The following is a 14,622-nucleotide window of genomic DNA, read 5'->3' as shown; positions in this document are numbered from 1 at the left end:
GTTTGAAGGAGGTGGGGACAACAGATGTAGCAAGGGACTCGTTAAATATGGATGTAAAGAGCCCTGCGAGCTGATCAGCACAGGACCGCAGAACACGACCTGAAATACCATCCGGCCCAGCAGCTTTCCTGACATCCACACGTTTGAGTGCCCTCCGAACCTCGTCCTCCGAGACAGAGATCACGTGACCGTTGCTGCTCTGAGGGACTCTCTCTGACGCGTCACTCGCCGGAGTCGCGCTGCCGCGATTACCATCAAAGCGAGCGTAGAAAGAGTTTAACTCGTTCACCAGCAACGGATCAGCTCTCACCTCTGCAGAGGATTTACTTCCAAAAGCACAGATGGTTCTCAGTCCCTGCCACATCCGCCGGGAGTCGTTGAGTTGGAAATGAGATTCCACTCGGTCTTTATAGCGGAGTTTTGCGGCTTTAACGGCGCGCCGGAGGGCGTAACATGAAGCTTTGTACTCCCTCATATCCCCCGTTAGGAGACCGGCATTGTAAGCGGTGGTGCGCGAGTTTACTGCAGTGCGAATTGAACTGTCCACCCACGGTTTCTGATTAGGGAAGGACGTTATAGTTATTGTTTGTGTGGCTTGTTCTGTCAGTGTGTTAATAAAGCAGAGCGCCACTTCTGTGAACTCGCTGACGTCTTCAGAACTCGCGCGGAACATGTCCCAGTCGACGTCATCAAGAGCTGCCTGTAGCGTGATCTCTGAATGGGATGACCAGCGTTTGACTTCCCTCCTCACCGGGGGCTCTTGAACGAGCCTTTGTTTATATTCCGGTGTGAGGAAAATGGCGGCATGGTCCGATTTGCCAAAAGCTGGCTGTGAACGAGCTTTGTAGGCGTTCTTAAACGGAGAGTAGCAATGATCCAGTGTGTTTGCTCCTCGTGTGGGACAGGAGACATGCTGGTGAAAGTTTGGCAATACTTTCTTTAGGTTTGCTTTGTTAAAATCACCCGCGACGATGAAAGCAGCGTCGGGGTGTTTGTTTATGAAGCCGCTGGTCACATCATGGAGGGCAGATAAAGCCAGCCCCGTGTCTGCCTGTGGTGGAATATAAACGGCAGTGGCGATGACCGAGGAAAACTCCCTCGGCAGGTAGAAAGGCCGGCACATGAGAGTTAAATGTTCCAAGTGAGGCGAGCAGGATCGCGAAAGAATGGAGATGTTCCTAGGATCGCACCATTTCTTGTTTATCATGAAACACACTCCACCGCCTTTAGATTTCCCGGCCTCGGCTGTTCTGTCCATCCGAAAAACAGAGAAGTTCTCGGACGGCGTCACGGCTGTATCCGGGACCGCTGGCGTGAGCCATGTTTCGGACAGACAATAGATGTTGCAGTCTCTCATGTCCCGTTGAAAACTTATCCTGGCTCTAAGATCGTCCATCTTATTCTCCAAGGATTGGACATTTGCGAGCAAAATGCTCGGGAGAGGAGGAAAATGGCGGCATGGTCCGATTTGCCAAAAGCTGGCTGTGAACGAGCTTTGTAGGCGTTCTTAAACGGAGAGTAGCAATGATCCAGTGTGTTTGCTCCTCGTGTGGGACAGGAGACATGCTGGTGAAAGTTTGGCAATACTTTCTTTAGGTTTGCTTTGTTAAAATCACCCGCGACGATGAAAGCAGCGTCGGGGTGTTTGTTTATGAAGCCGCTGGTCACATCATGGAGGGCAGATAAAGCCAGCCCCGTGTCTGCCTGTGGTGGAATATAAACGGCAGTGGCGATGACCGAGGAAAACTCCCTCGGCAGGTAGAAAGGCCGGCACATGAGAGTTAAATGTTCCAAGTGAGGCGAGCAGGATCGCGAAAGAATGGAGATGTTCCTAGGATCGCACCATTTCTTGTTTATCATGAAACACACTCCACCGCCTTTAGATTTCCCGGCCTCGGCTGTTCTGTCCATCCGAAAAACAGAGAAGTTCTCGGACGGCGTCACGGCTGTATCCGGGACCGCTGGCGTGAGCCATGTTTCGGACAGACAATAGATGTTGCAGTCTCTCATGTCCCGTTGAAAACTTATCCTGGCTCTAAGATCGTCCATCTTATTCTCCAAGGATTGGACATTTGCGAGCAAAATGCTCGGGAGAGGAGGACTGAATGCTCTTTTTCTCAGTCTGTTGCGGATCCCAGCGCGTTTCCCGCGGTGTTTTTTGAATCTTCGCCGTCGACTCGAGTGGCCATTGTTCAACTCGGCGTCCCGGCGAATCTCAGATGGAAGATTGGAGAAAGTGTCCTGAAACAGGTCAGTGTAGCGGTAACCAATTTCCAGAAGTGTTTTGCTGTCGTAACAGATCAAAGCAGATGATCCGTTGGAAAAAATAGAGAGTAAAAGAGAGTAGAATAATAAATAAAAGCAAAGTCTTAGCGGAGCGACCTGAACGGCGACCGAGCACGGCGGCGCCATCTTAATATCAATAATAATAATGGCGTGCGGTGGATGGGATATTCATAAACATACCAACATACAAGACATAATTTTTGGAATGATTTATCGCGAGAGGAAAAAAATAAGTTTTAGTCGCATAACATGGGTTAATGGAAACGCCATCATTCCGCAATCGCTTTTAATCATCATTAACCCTCTGGGGTTCTTCATTTAAGAGTCACACTCAGGACCTTCGGGTCAAAAATGACCCCCATAGGAAATGAATGGGAAATTAGTTTTTTTGTGCATACAATCTACAAATCAGCCAGGATGCAGAAAAAAAGACTCAACAGTGAAGATCTCTAAAACATCAAGAGTGTGTGAGGTTTTTTGTCTGTTTTGCACTCTTGATGTGTTAGAGATAAAGGAAATGCGGCTTCTGTTACATTGTTATTTCTGCTTCTGCAACAACACAGCCTTGTTTCTGCAGAGACTTCCTATAACAGCGTCTGGCGTTTCTGTTTTACGCGGCGTGAGAGTCACAAACATGTGAGATCCAATCAGATTGAAATGAGTCTAAACGAGGCTTTAGGGCTTAAAGGGTTAGTTCACACAAAAATGTAAATTCTGTCATTAATTCCTCACCCTCATGGCGTTCCACACCCATCAGAGCTTCGTTCATCTTCAGACACTGATGAAGATATTAGTGTTAAATCCGATGGCTCTGAAAGGCCTCCATTGGCAGTGATGACATTTCCTCTCTCAAGACCCTTAAAAGCTACTAAAGAGTCGTTACAAAGTCCATCTCACTACAGCGCTTCGACAATCATTTCATGAAGCCACGAGAATAGTTTTTGTGCTCAAACAAAAAATCTAAATAGCGACTTTATTCAACTTTATTCTGCGTCTCAGACGTGAACTCATGAAGCATTGTGCCAAGTGTAGAGTTTGGTGGAGGGGGGATTATGGGGTGGGGTTGTTTTTCAGGGGTTGGGCTTGCCCCCTTATGGTGCTTTTCCATTACCAATACCAGCTCAACTCGACTTGACTCGTCTGGCTTTTCGCTCCATTTTCCATTGCAGATAGAACCTCCACAATAGTACCTGGGGGTCATTGCTCTTCGGCAACCAAACAAAGGAAAGCTCCTCGTTTGACCTCGGCGTATTCTTCAGAGTTGCCATAATAGTAATGGGTATATCACGCAATCTAAAAATGGCGGGGTTATTCAGGACACTCCGTCTGGAGCGTGCAATGATGACGCAGTGAATAGTGACAATTCTCTCTGACCAATCAGCAACCTCACATTTTAGTACCGCCTCAGGTGATACGAAAACAAGTACCTGGTACAACTTTTACACAGTGGAAAAACAAACAAAGCGGAGGCGAGCTGGTTCTGTGTAGTGGAAAAGCACCTTTAGTTCCAGTGAAAGGAACTCTTAATGCTTCACCAAGACATTTTGGACAATTTCATGCTCCCAACTTTGTGGGATCAGTTTGGGGACGGCCCCTTCCTGTCCCAGCATGACTGACCAGTCGAGAAGAGTTTTTGTGCGCAAACAAAAAATCAAATGGCAACTTTATTCTGGGCCTCAGATGTGAACTCATGAAGCACCGTCATGACGTATGCACGAGAATATGATGTCGAGCACAGTTCGGGCATCCAGGAGATGCAGACTTTAGCCCCATTTTGAGCTCTACGCCATGACCTAAAGCACAATCAATGTAGAATTCAACAGCTGAGATACGGCGCGTCAACAAAGCTCCTCGCTTCAGTCATGTGTCAGAACGCCGGCTCTATTCTCACGCATGCGTCGTGACGATGCTTCATGAGTTCACGTCTGAGACGCAGAATAAAGTTGAATAAAGTCGATATTTAGATTTTTAGTTTGAGCACAAAAACTATTCTCGTGGCTTCATGAAATTATTGTAGAAGCGCTGTAGTGAGATGGACTTTGTAACGACTCTTTAGTAGCTTTTATGGGTCTTGAGAGCGGAAATGTCATCACTGCCAATGGAGGCACATTTAAGGCGATTTATGGGTCACACTCAAAATTGGGGACAGGATTTGAAAAGTCTAAGTGGTCGTAAAAAAATAGTCACACTCAGAACCTTCGGGTCAAAAATGACCCCCATAGGAAATGAATGGGAAATTGGCAAAAATATGAAAATACTGAGTTTTTGTGTGCATACAATCTACAAATCAGCCAGGATGCAGAAAAAAAAGGACTCAGTGAAGATCTCTAAAACATCAAGAGTGCAAAACAGACAAAAAAACTCAACACACACACACACACACACACACACACACACACACACACACACACACACACACACACACACACACACACACACTCAGGAGCGTAGCCGTCTTTTCAGAAGTGAGGGGAACAGAAATTTCAGGTATAATACCTGTTTTTTTTCTGACCTCTGTCTAATTGACAGATTTAATTGATCTCTTGCTTTTAATTCAGTAAGATATCAAATACACTGCTGAACAATAACCACTAATATGTATAATATTTTCCCCTATATTTTATGCCAATTTTATGATTGGTTTATGCACTAAAAACACTTGTGCATTAAGTACCCATGGATTTTATGCAATGTTAAAAAAAATATCACTGAACAAGGCAGTTTAGAAAAATTTTAAAATTACAATTGTTCAATGTTTTTGAAAGAAGACTTCTGCTCACCAAGGCTGCATTTATTTAATAAAAAATGCAGTAAAAAGTAATCCAGTGAAATATTATGCCAATGTAAAGCAGCTGTTATCTATGTGAATATATAGTAAAAAGAAATTAAGTAATTTATTCCTGTGATCAAAGCTGAATTTTCAGCATCATTACTCCAGTCTTCAGTGTCACATGATCCTTCAGAAATCATTCTAATATGCTGATTTGCTGCTCAAGAAACATTTATGATTATTATCAATGATGAAAACAGTTTTTGTGGAAACCATGATACTATTCAAACTTTTGTGGTAAGAATAAAAAAGAGAGAAATTAATACTTTTATTCATTAAACATGCATTAAATTGATCACAAGTGACATAATATAAATAAAAAATTATATTTAATAAGTGCTTTATTTAATGCAAATAAATGTTGTTAATTTAACTTTCTATTCATCAAAGAATCCTGAAAAATAAAATGCATCATGGTTTCCACAACATTTTTAAGCAGCACAACTGTTTTCAACATTGATAATAATCATAAATGTTTCTTGAGCAGCAAATCCTCATATTAGAATGATTTCTGAAGGATCATGTGACACCGAAGACTGGTGTAATGATGCTGAAAATTCAGCTTTGATCACAGGAATAAATTACACGTTTACTATATATTCACATAGTAAACAGCTGTTTTATATAATAAATGCAGCCTTGGTGAGCAGAAGATACTAAACATTAAAAAGGATGTCAGTTAGCACTGCATTATTCATATACTTTATTGTCAATAAATACCTTGAGATGGCTTGAAAAACACACATGAACCATATATTGTCGAAATCATGTGTTTGTCGTCGCGTTTCATCAGTCATAATTATGGTTCAGCGCTGTGAATGCCATTGCCTTTGGAACGTGATTACTTCTACAAATCTGTTTTGTTCTTTCTGTGAGAGGGCGCCCTCCGGCTTCGAGGATGAATTAGAGTGTTGCACGAGAGTGTTAGCAGCACTCATGGTGTTCAGATCGCCTTGTTTTTGGATACGAATAAAATGACAGGTCATGTATATTATTTTGTGTCTTTGAATTTAAATCTAGATTTATTCACATTGGCTTCTACGTAAACAAACTTGCCCGTGTAACAGACGTAGGCCAGTAAGAGCGGTGCGACTAGACGCCGGTTCGAATCCCCCACGGAACGGGTCGACTAGGACCGGCGAGACTCGGTAAAGTGTGGGAGATGAATATACATTTTATTAAAAGTGCGGGGGACACGTCCCCCACGTAATCTACGCCCATGCACACACTTATACACACAAAAATACACGCACACACAAATGAACGCTTGCCATTCCAAAAGCTAATTGTGTTTGTGTGTGTGTGTGTTTTTTGTCTGTTTTGCACTTTTTTCTGTATCCTGGCTGATTTGTAGATTGTATGCACAAAAAAACTCTGTATTTTCATATTTTTGCCAATTTCTCATTCATTTCCTATGGGGGTCATTTTTGACCCGAAGGTCCTGAGTGTGACTATTTTTTTTTTACGACCACTTAGACTTTTCAAATCCTGTCCCCAATTTTTGTGGGTGTTCATATACCAAGTACCAATAAAGTTTCTGACCATTCCGATGAAGCTACGATTTTTAACATTTTTTTTATTGAAAAAAATTTGGGTCAGAAATGGCTGAAGAGCCCCAGAGGGTTACTAAAATATCTTCATTTGTGTCTGAAGATGAACGGAGGTCTGACGGGTGTCCAACCACATGAGGGTCAGTCATTAATGACACAATTTACAGTTTTGGGTGAACTAACCCTTTAAACACAGACAGGACAATCAACTGAACTAAAGGTGTGGAACTCATGAGAAAACTAACTCAAGTCATTTCTCTATTTTAATCTTAAGGTTTGAAACCTTGGCCACCAGCTTTAGCTCTCTATAATAACCGCGGCTGGCATGTGGTCGGGTGTAGATGAGGTGGTGGAACTGCATTTCTTCATAGGGTGGATTGATTTTATTTTCGGTCAGCAGGATATTTAGAGTTGTTCTTTATAATTGAGATATTATGATATAATTATTTTATGATATAATTACTTTATAATTATGATATTTAGGTCATATCAAATGATTTGCATGCCCAATTGCAGTCCATTAATTATGTCTAAACACATGCTTGGTGGAGTCAATATATACATGTGCTGATTTGAAGGGTTTTCAACAGCCTCTATTGATGAAGACACAACAGGAAGTGGCTGTCGAGTGCATCTTAAAGTAGCCCTGCACCAGAAACCATCTGCAGGTGTGATTGCGGTCGGGCTGCCCTTATTCACTCGGTTTAAAACTAGATATAGTTTCAACGTTGGCTTTGAGACACACATTTATTATTTGGACAGAGAGGGTTTAGAGAAGTTGACCTATATATATATGCACATCTTTATGTATGTTTCTATCACCAGAAGTGTTGACTCCTGCCTTCACACACACATGAGCTTCTCAATCTGTAGGGTTTAATATGGAGCTCTAACAGCTTCTGCTCTTCTTTCCTCAAGGTTTAGGAGTGTGTTTATGGGGATTCTTCATTAGTGATGTTGGACGAGAAGGCCTGGCTCTCAGTCTCCGCTCTAATTCATCCCAAAGCTGTTCTATGGGGTTGAGGTCAGGACTCCAGTTCCTCCACCAAACTCCTCATCCATGTCTTTATGGAGAGACGCTTTGAGCACTGGAGCAGTCATGCTGGGACAGGAAGGGGCCGTCCCCAAACTGGGCCCACAAAGTTGGGAGCATGAAATTGTCCAAAATGTTCCTTTCACTGGAACTAACCCCTGAAAAACAACCCACCACATAATCCCCCCCTTCACCAAACTTTACACTTGGCACAATGCAGTCAGGCAAGTCCCGTTTCCCTGGCAACCGCCAAACCCAGACTCGTCCATGAGATTGTCAGACAGAGAAGCGTGATTGGTCACTCAGAGAACACGTCTCCACTGCTCTAGAGTCCAGTGGTGGCACACTTTACCCCACTGCATCCCACGCTTGGTGATGTGAGGCTTGGATGAGCTGCTCGGCCACGGAAACCCATTTGTTTATAATTGAGACCCAGACAAGATGATCACAATAATATTATAGTAGTATTAATATAGTGAATTTAAATACAATCAAAAACAGAAACGCAAGATGGCACGTTACATTAACCCTCCATCTACTCATCCATTATTCATGTTGTTTCTCCTTTGATTTGTTCAACAGCTGTAATGGGAGCAACAACAACCACAGTGGTCTCCACACAGTACCCCCAGCAGCCGGTTATCCAGGGAGGCCAGTACCCGCCGTACCAGCACATGATGCCACCTCAGCCTGGGTACAGCGGGGCGCCAGGGTATGGAGGGAAGCCCATGCCAAATGCACCATATCAGGGACAGCCATACGCTGCAGGACCTCCACCCCCATACCAGGAGGCTGGTGAGATAATGAGCTGACACAGCAAAACATCCACTCAAAGTGTACTTCACTTTCTACACCAATCTCATCATCAGAAGAGAACACGCGTACTGCGGTTTGAGCTTGGAAATGTGGAAATAATTCAATTCTTACATAGTATACACTGTCGTAATTTAGAATTTTTGTCAACAATGACTATTACATCAAAGTGGAAATGATTCAATTATTACATAGTCATTATTGACAAAAATTCAAAATTACTACAGTGAATCATTTCCACTTTTATGTTATAGTATACACTGTAGTAATTTTGAATTTTGTCCATTTTGACTTTAAGGTACACATTTTACATTTTGTCAATTTTTGCTTTCCCTGGGAATCGAACCCACGACCTTGGCGCTGCTAGCGCCATGCTCTACTGTTTGAGCTACAGGAAAGCACAAATTGGAAATGATTCAATTATTACATAAAGTCAAAATGGACAAAAATTCGAAATTACGACAGTGTATACTATTACATAAAAGTGGAAATGATTCAATTATTACATTGTTACAAAATTGACAAAAATTCAAAATTACGACAGTGTATACTATTACATAAAAGTGGAAATGATTCAATTATTACATAGTCATTATTGACAAAAATTTGAAATTACGACAGTGTATACTATTACATAAAAGTGGAAATGATTCAATTATTACATTGTTACAAAATTGACAAAAATTCTAAATTACGACAGTGTATACTATTACATAAAAGTGGAAATGATTCAATTATTACATAGTCATTATTGACAAAAATTCTAAATTACAACAGTGTATACTATTACATAAAAGTGGAAATTATTCAATTATTACATAGTCATTATTGACAAAAATTCTAAATTACAACAGTGTATACTATTACATAAAAGTGGAAATAATTCAATTATTACATAAAGTCAAAATGGACAAAAATTCGAAATTACGACAGTGTATACTATTACATAAAAGTGGAAATGATTCAATTATTACATAGTCATTATTGACAAAAATTCTAAATTACAACAGTATATACTATTACATAAAAGTGGAAATGATTTAATTATTACATAAAGTCAAAATGGACAAAAATTCGAAATTACGACAGTGTATACTATTACATAAAAGTGGAAATGATTCAATTATTACATAGTCATTATTGACAAAAATTCTAAATTACAACAGTGTATACTATTACATAAAAGTGGAAATAATTCAATTATTACATAAAGTCAAAATGGACAAAAATTCGAAATTACGACAGTGTATACTATTACATAAAAGTGGAAATGATTCAATTATTACATGAAGTAAAAATAAACAAAAATTCTAAATTACGACAGAGGATATTATTACATAAAAGTGGATATGATTCAATTATTACATAGTCATTATTTAGTCATTATTAACAAAAATTCTAAATTACAACAGTGTATACTATTACCGGTACATAAAAGTGGAAATGATTTAATTATTACATAAAGTCAAAATGGACAAAAATTCTAAATTACGACAGTGTATACTATTACATAAAAGTGGAAATTATTCAATTATTACATAAATTCAAAATAAACAAAAATTCTAAATTACGACAGAGGATACTATTACATTTACATTTATGCATTTGGCAGACGCTTTTATCCAAAGCGACTTTGCATTCAAGGTACACATTTGACATTTTGTCAATTTTTGCTTTCCCTGGGAATTGAACCCACGACCTTTGCGCTGCTAGCGCCATGCTCTACGGTTTGAGCTACAGGAAAGCACAAATTGGAAATGATTCAATTATTACATAAAGTCAAAATGGACAAAAAATTCAAAATTACTACAGTGTATACTATTACATAAAAGTGGAAATTATTCAATTATTACATAAATTCAAAATAAACAAAAATTCTAAATTACGACAGAGGATACTATTACATTTACATTTATGCATTTGGCAGACGCTTTTATCCAAAGCGACTTTGCATTCAAGGTACACATTTGACATTTTGTCAATTTTTGCTTTCCCTGGGAATTGAACCCACGACCTTTGCGCTGCTAGCGCCATGCTCTACGGTTTGAGCTACAGGAAAGCACAAATTGGAAATGATTCAATTATTACATGAAGTCAAAATGGACAAAAAATTCAAAATTACTACAGTGTATACTATTACATAAAAGTGGAAATTATTCAATTATTACATAAAGTCAAAATGGACAAAAATTCTAAATTACGACAGTGTATACTATTACATAAAAGTGGAAATAATTCAATTATTACATAAAGTCAAAATGGACAAAAATTCTAAATTACGACAGTGTATACTATTACATAAAAGTGGAAATAATTCAATTATTACATAAAGTCAAAATGGACAAAAATTCGAAATTACGACAGTGTATACTATTACATAAAAGTGGAAATGATTCAATTATTACATTGTTACAAAATTGACAAAAATTCAAAATTACGACAGTGTATACTATTACATAAAAGTGGAAATGATTCAATTATTACATAGTCATTATTGACAAAAATTCGAAATTACGACAGTGTATACTATTACATAAAAGTGGAAATGATTCAATTATTACATTGTTACAAAATTGACAAAAATTCAAAATTACGACAGTGTATACTATTACATAAAAGTGGAAATGATTCAATTATTACATAGTCATTATTGACAAAAATTCTAAATTACAACAGTGTATACTATTACATAAAAGTGGAAATTATTCAATTATTACATGAAGTAAAAATAAACAAAAATTCTAAATTACGACAGAGGATATTATTACATAAAAGTGGATATGATTCAATTATTACATAGTCATTATTGACAAAAATTCTAAATTACAACAGTATATACTATTACATAAAAGTGGAAATGATTTAATTATTACATAAAGTCAAAATGGACAAAAATTCGAAATTACGACAGTGTATACTATTACATAAAAGTGGAAATGATTCAATTATTACATAGTCATTATTGACAAAAATTCTAAATTACAACAGTGTATACTATTACATAAAAGTGGAAATAATTCAATTATTACATAAAGTCAAAATGGACAAAAATTCGAAATTACGACAGTGTATACTATTACATAAAAGTGGAAATGATTCAATTATTACATTGTTACAAAATTGACAAAAATTCAAAATTACGACAGTGTATACTATTACATAAAAGTGGAAATTATTCAATTATTACATGAAGTAAAAATAAACAAAAATTCTAAATTACGACAGAGGATATTATTACATAAAAGTGGATATGATTCAATTATTACATAGTCATTATTTAGTCATTATTAACAAAAATTCTAAATTACAACAGTGTATACTATTACCGGTACATAAAAGTGGAAATGATTTAATTATTACATAAAGTCAAAATGGACAAAAATTCTAAATTACGACAGTGTATACTATTACATAAAAGTGGAAATTATTCAATTATTACATACAGTCATTGTTGACAAAAATTCAAAATTACGACAGTGTATACTATTACATAAAAGTGGAAATTATTCAATTATTACATAAATTCAAAATAAACAAGAATTCTAAATTACGACAGAGGATACTATTACATTTACATTTATGCATTTGGCAGACACTTTTATCCAAAGCGACTTTGCATTCAAGGTACACATTTGACATTTTGTCAATTTTTGCTTTCCCTGGGAATTGAACCCACGACCTTTGCGCTGCTAGCGCCATGCTCTACGGTTTGAGCTACAGGAAAGCACAAATTGGAAATGATTCAATTATTACATAAAGTCAAAATGGACAAAAAATTCAAAATTACTACAGTGTATACTATTACATAAAAGTGGAAATTATTCAATTATTACATAAATTCAAAATAAACAAAAATTCTAAATTACGACAGAGGATACTATTACATTTACATTTATGCATTTGGCAGACGCTTTTATCCAAAGCGACTTTGCATTCAAGGTACACATTTGACATGTTGTCAATTTTTGCTTTCCCTGGGAATCGAACCCACGACCTTTGGCGCTGTTAGCGCCATGCTCTACTGTTTGAGCTACAGGAAAGCACAAATTGGAAATGATTCAATTATTACATAAAGTCAAAATAGACAAAAATTCAAAATTACTACAGTGTATACTAATACATAAAAGTGGAAATTTTTCAATTATTACATAAAGTCAAAATGGACAAAAATTTGAAATTACGACAGTGTATACTATTACATAAAAGTGGAAATTATTCAATTATTACATAGTTACAAAATTGACAAAAATTCAAAAATACGACAGTGTATACTATTACATAAAAGTGGAAATAATTCAATTACATAAAGTCAAATGTACAAATTCAAAATTTACGACAGTGTATACTATTACATAAAAGTGGAAATAATTCAATTACTTAAAGTCAAAATGGACAAAAATTCTAAATTACGACAGAGGATACTATTACATTTACATTTATGCATTTGGCAGACGCTTTTATCCAAAGCGACTTTGCATTCAAGGTACACATTTGACATTTTGTCAATTTTTGCTTTCCCTGGGAATCGAACCCATGACCTTTGCGCTGCTAGCGCCATGCTCTACTGCTCTACTGTTTGAGCTACAGGAAAGCACAAATTGGAAATGATTTAATTATTACATTAAGTTACAAAATTGACAAAAATTCAAAAATACGACAGTGTATACTATTACATAAAAGTGGAAATAATTCAATTACATAAAGTCAAAATGTACAAATTCAAAATTTACGACAGTGTATACTATTACATAAAAGTGGAAATGATTCAATTATTTCATTGTTACAAAATGGACAAAAATTCAAAAATACGACAGTGTATACTATTACATAAAAGTGGAAATAATTCAATTACATAAAGTCAAATGTACAAATTCAAAATTTACGACAGTGTATACTATTACATAAAAGTGGAAATTATTCAATTATTACATAAAGTCAAAATGGACAAAAATTCTAAATTACGACAGTGTATACTATTACATAAAAGTGGAAATTATTCAATTATTACATACAGTCATTGTTGACAAAAATTCGAAATTACGACAGTGTATACTATTACATAAAAGTGGAAATTATTCAATTATTACATAAAGTTAAAATGGACAAAAATTCAAAATTACGACTGTATACTATTACATAAAAGTGGAAATTATTCAATTATTACATACAGTCATTGTTGACAAAAATTCAAAATTACGACAGTGTATACTATTACATAAAAGTGGAAATTTTTCAATTATTACATAAAGTCAAAATGGACAAAAATTTGAAATTACGACAGTGTATACTATTACATAAAAGTGGAAATTATTCAATTATTACATAGTTACAAAATTGACAAAAATTCAAAAATACGACAGTGTATACTATTACATAAAAGTGGAAATAATTCAATTACATAAAGTCAAATGTACAAATTCAAAATTTACGACAGTGTATACTATTACATAAAAGTGGAAATTATTCAATTATTACATAAAGTCAAAATGGACAAAAATTCTAAATTACGACAGTGTATACTATTACATAAAAGTGGAAATTATTCAATTATTACATAAAGTCAAAATGGACAAAAATTCTAAATTACGACAGTGAATAATTTCCACTTTTATGTAATAGTATACACTGTCGTAATTTAGAATTTTTGTCCATTTTGACTTTATGTAATAATTGAATAATTTCCACTTTTATGTAATAGTATACAATTATTACATACAGTCATTGTTGACAAAAATTCGAAATTACGACAGTGTATACTATTACATAAAAGTGGAAATGATTCAATTATTACATAAAGTTAAAATGGACAAAAATTCAAAATTACGACTGTATACTATTACATAAAAGTGGAAATTATTCAATTATTACATAAAGTCAAAATGGACAAAAATTCGAAATTACGACAGTGTATACTATTACATAAAAGTGGAAATGATTCAATTATTACATTGTTACAAAATTGACAAAAATTCAAAATTACGACAGTGTATACTATTACATAAAAGTGGAAATGATTCAATTATTACATAGTCATTATTGACAAAAATTCGAAATTACGACAGTGTATACTATTACATAAAAGTGGAAATGATTCAATTATTACATTGTTA

At 36.2% G+C, this 14,622-nt stretch overlaps 2 protein-coding genes across 3 annotated transcripts in view; both read left to right on the top strand.

Moving 5' to 3' along the window:
• Positions 1-14,622, top strand: part of LOC307120889 (uncharacterized protein) — a 678,898-nt gene that overhangs the window by 121,212 nt on the left and 543,064 nt on the right. The gene's annotated exons all lie outside the window — the stretch shown is intronic.
• shisa10.1 (shisa family member 10, tandem duplicate 1) overlaps positions 1-14,622 on the top strand; it is a 47,092-nt gene that overhangs the window by 11,382 nt on the left and 21,088 nt on the right. For both annotated transcript variants that reach the window (XM_079807900.1, XM_079807901.1), the window contains exon 4: positions 8,282-8,494. In XM_079807900.1, coding sequence (XP_079664026.1) covers positions 8,282-8,494 — 213 coding nt within the window. The remainder of the gene's footprint in view (positions 1-8,281; positions 8,495-14,622) is intronic.

This window comes from Gobio gobio (genome assembly GCF_949357685.1).
Source record: "Gobio gobio genome assembly, chromosome: 24".
NCBI classification, from domain to species: domain Eukaryota; kingdom Metazoa; phylum Chordata; class Actinopteri; order Cypriniformes; family Gobionidae; genus Gobio; species Gobio gobio.
The sequence above is the reverse complement of the archived record's forward strand: the minus strand, read 5'-3'. Positions and strand labels throughout refer to the sequence as shown.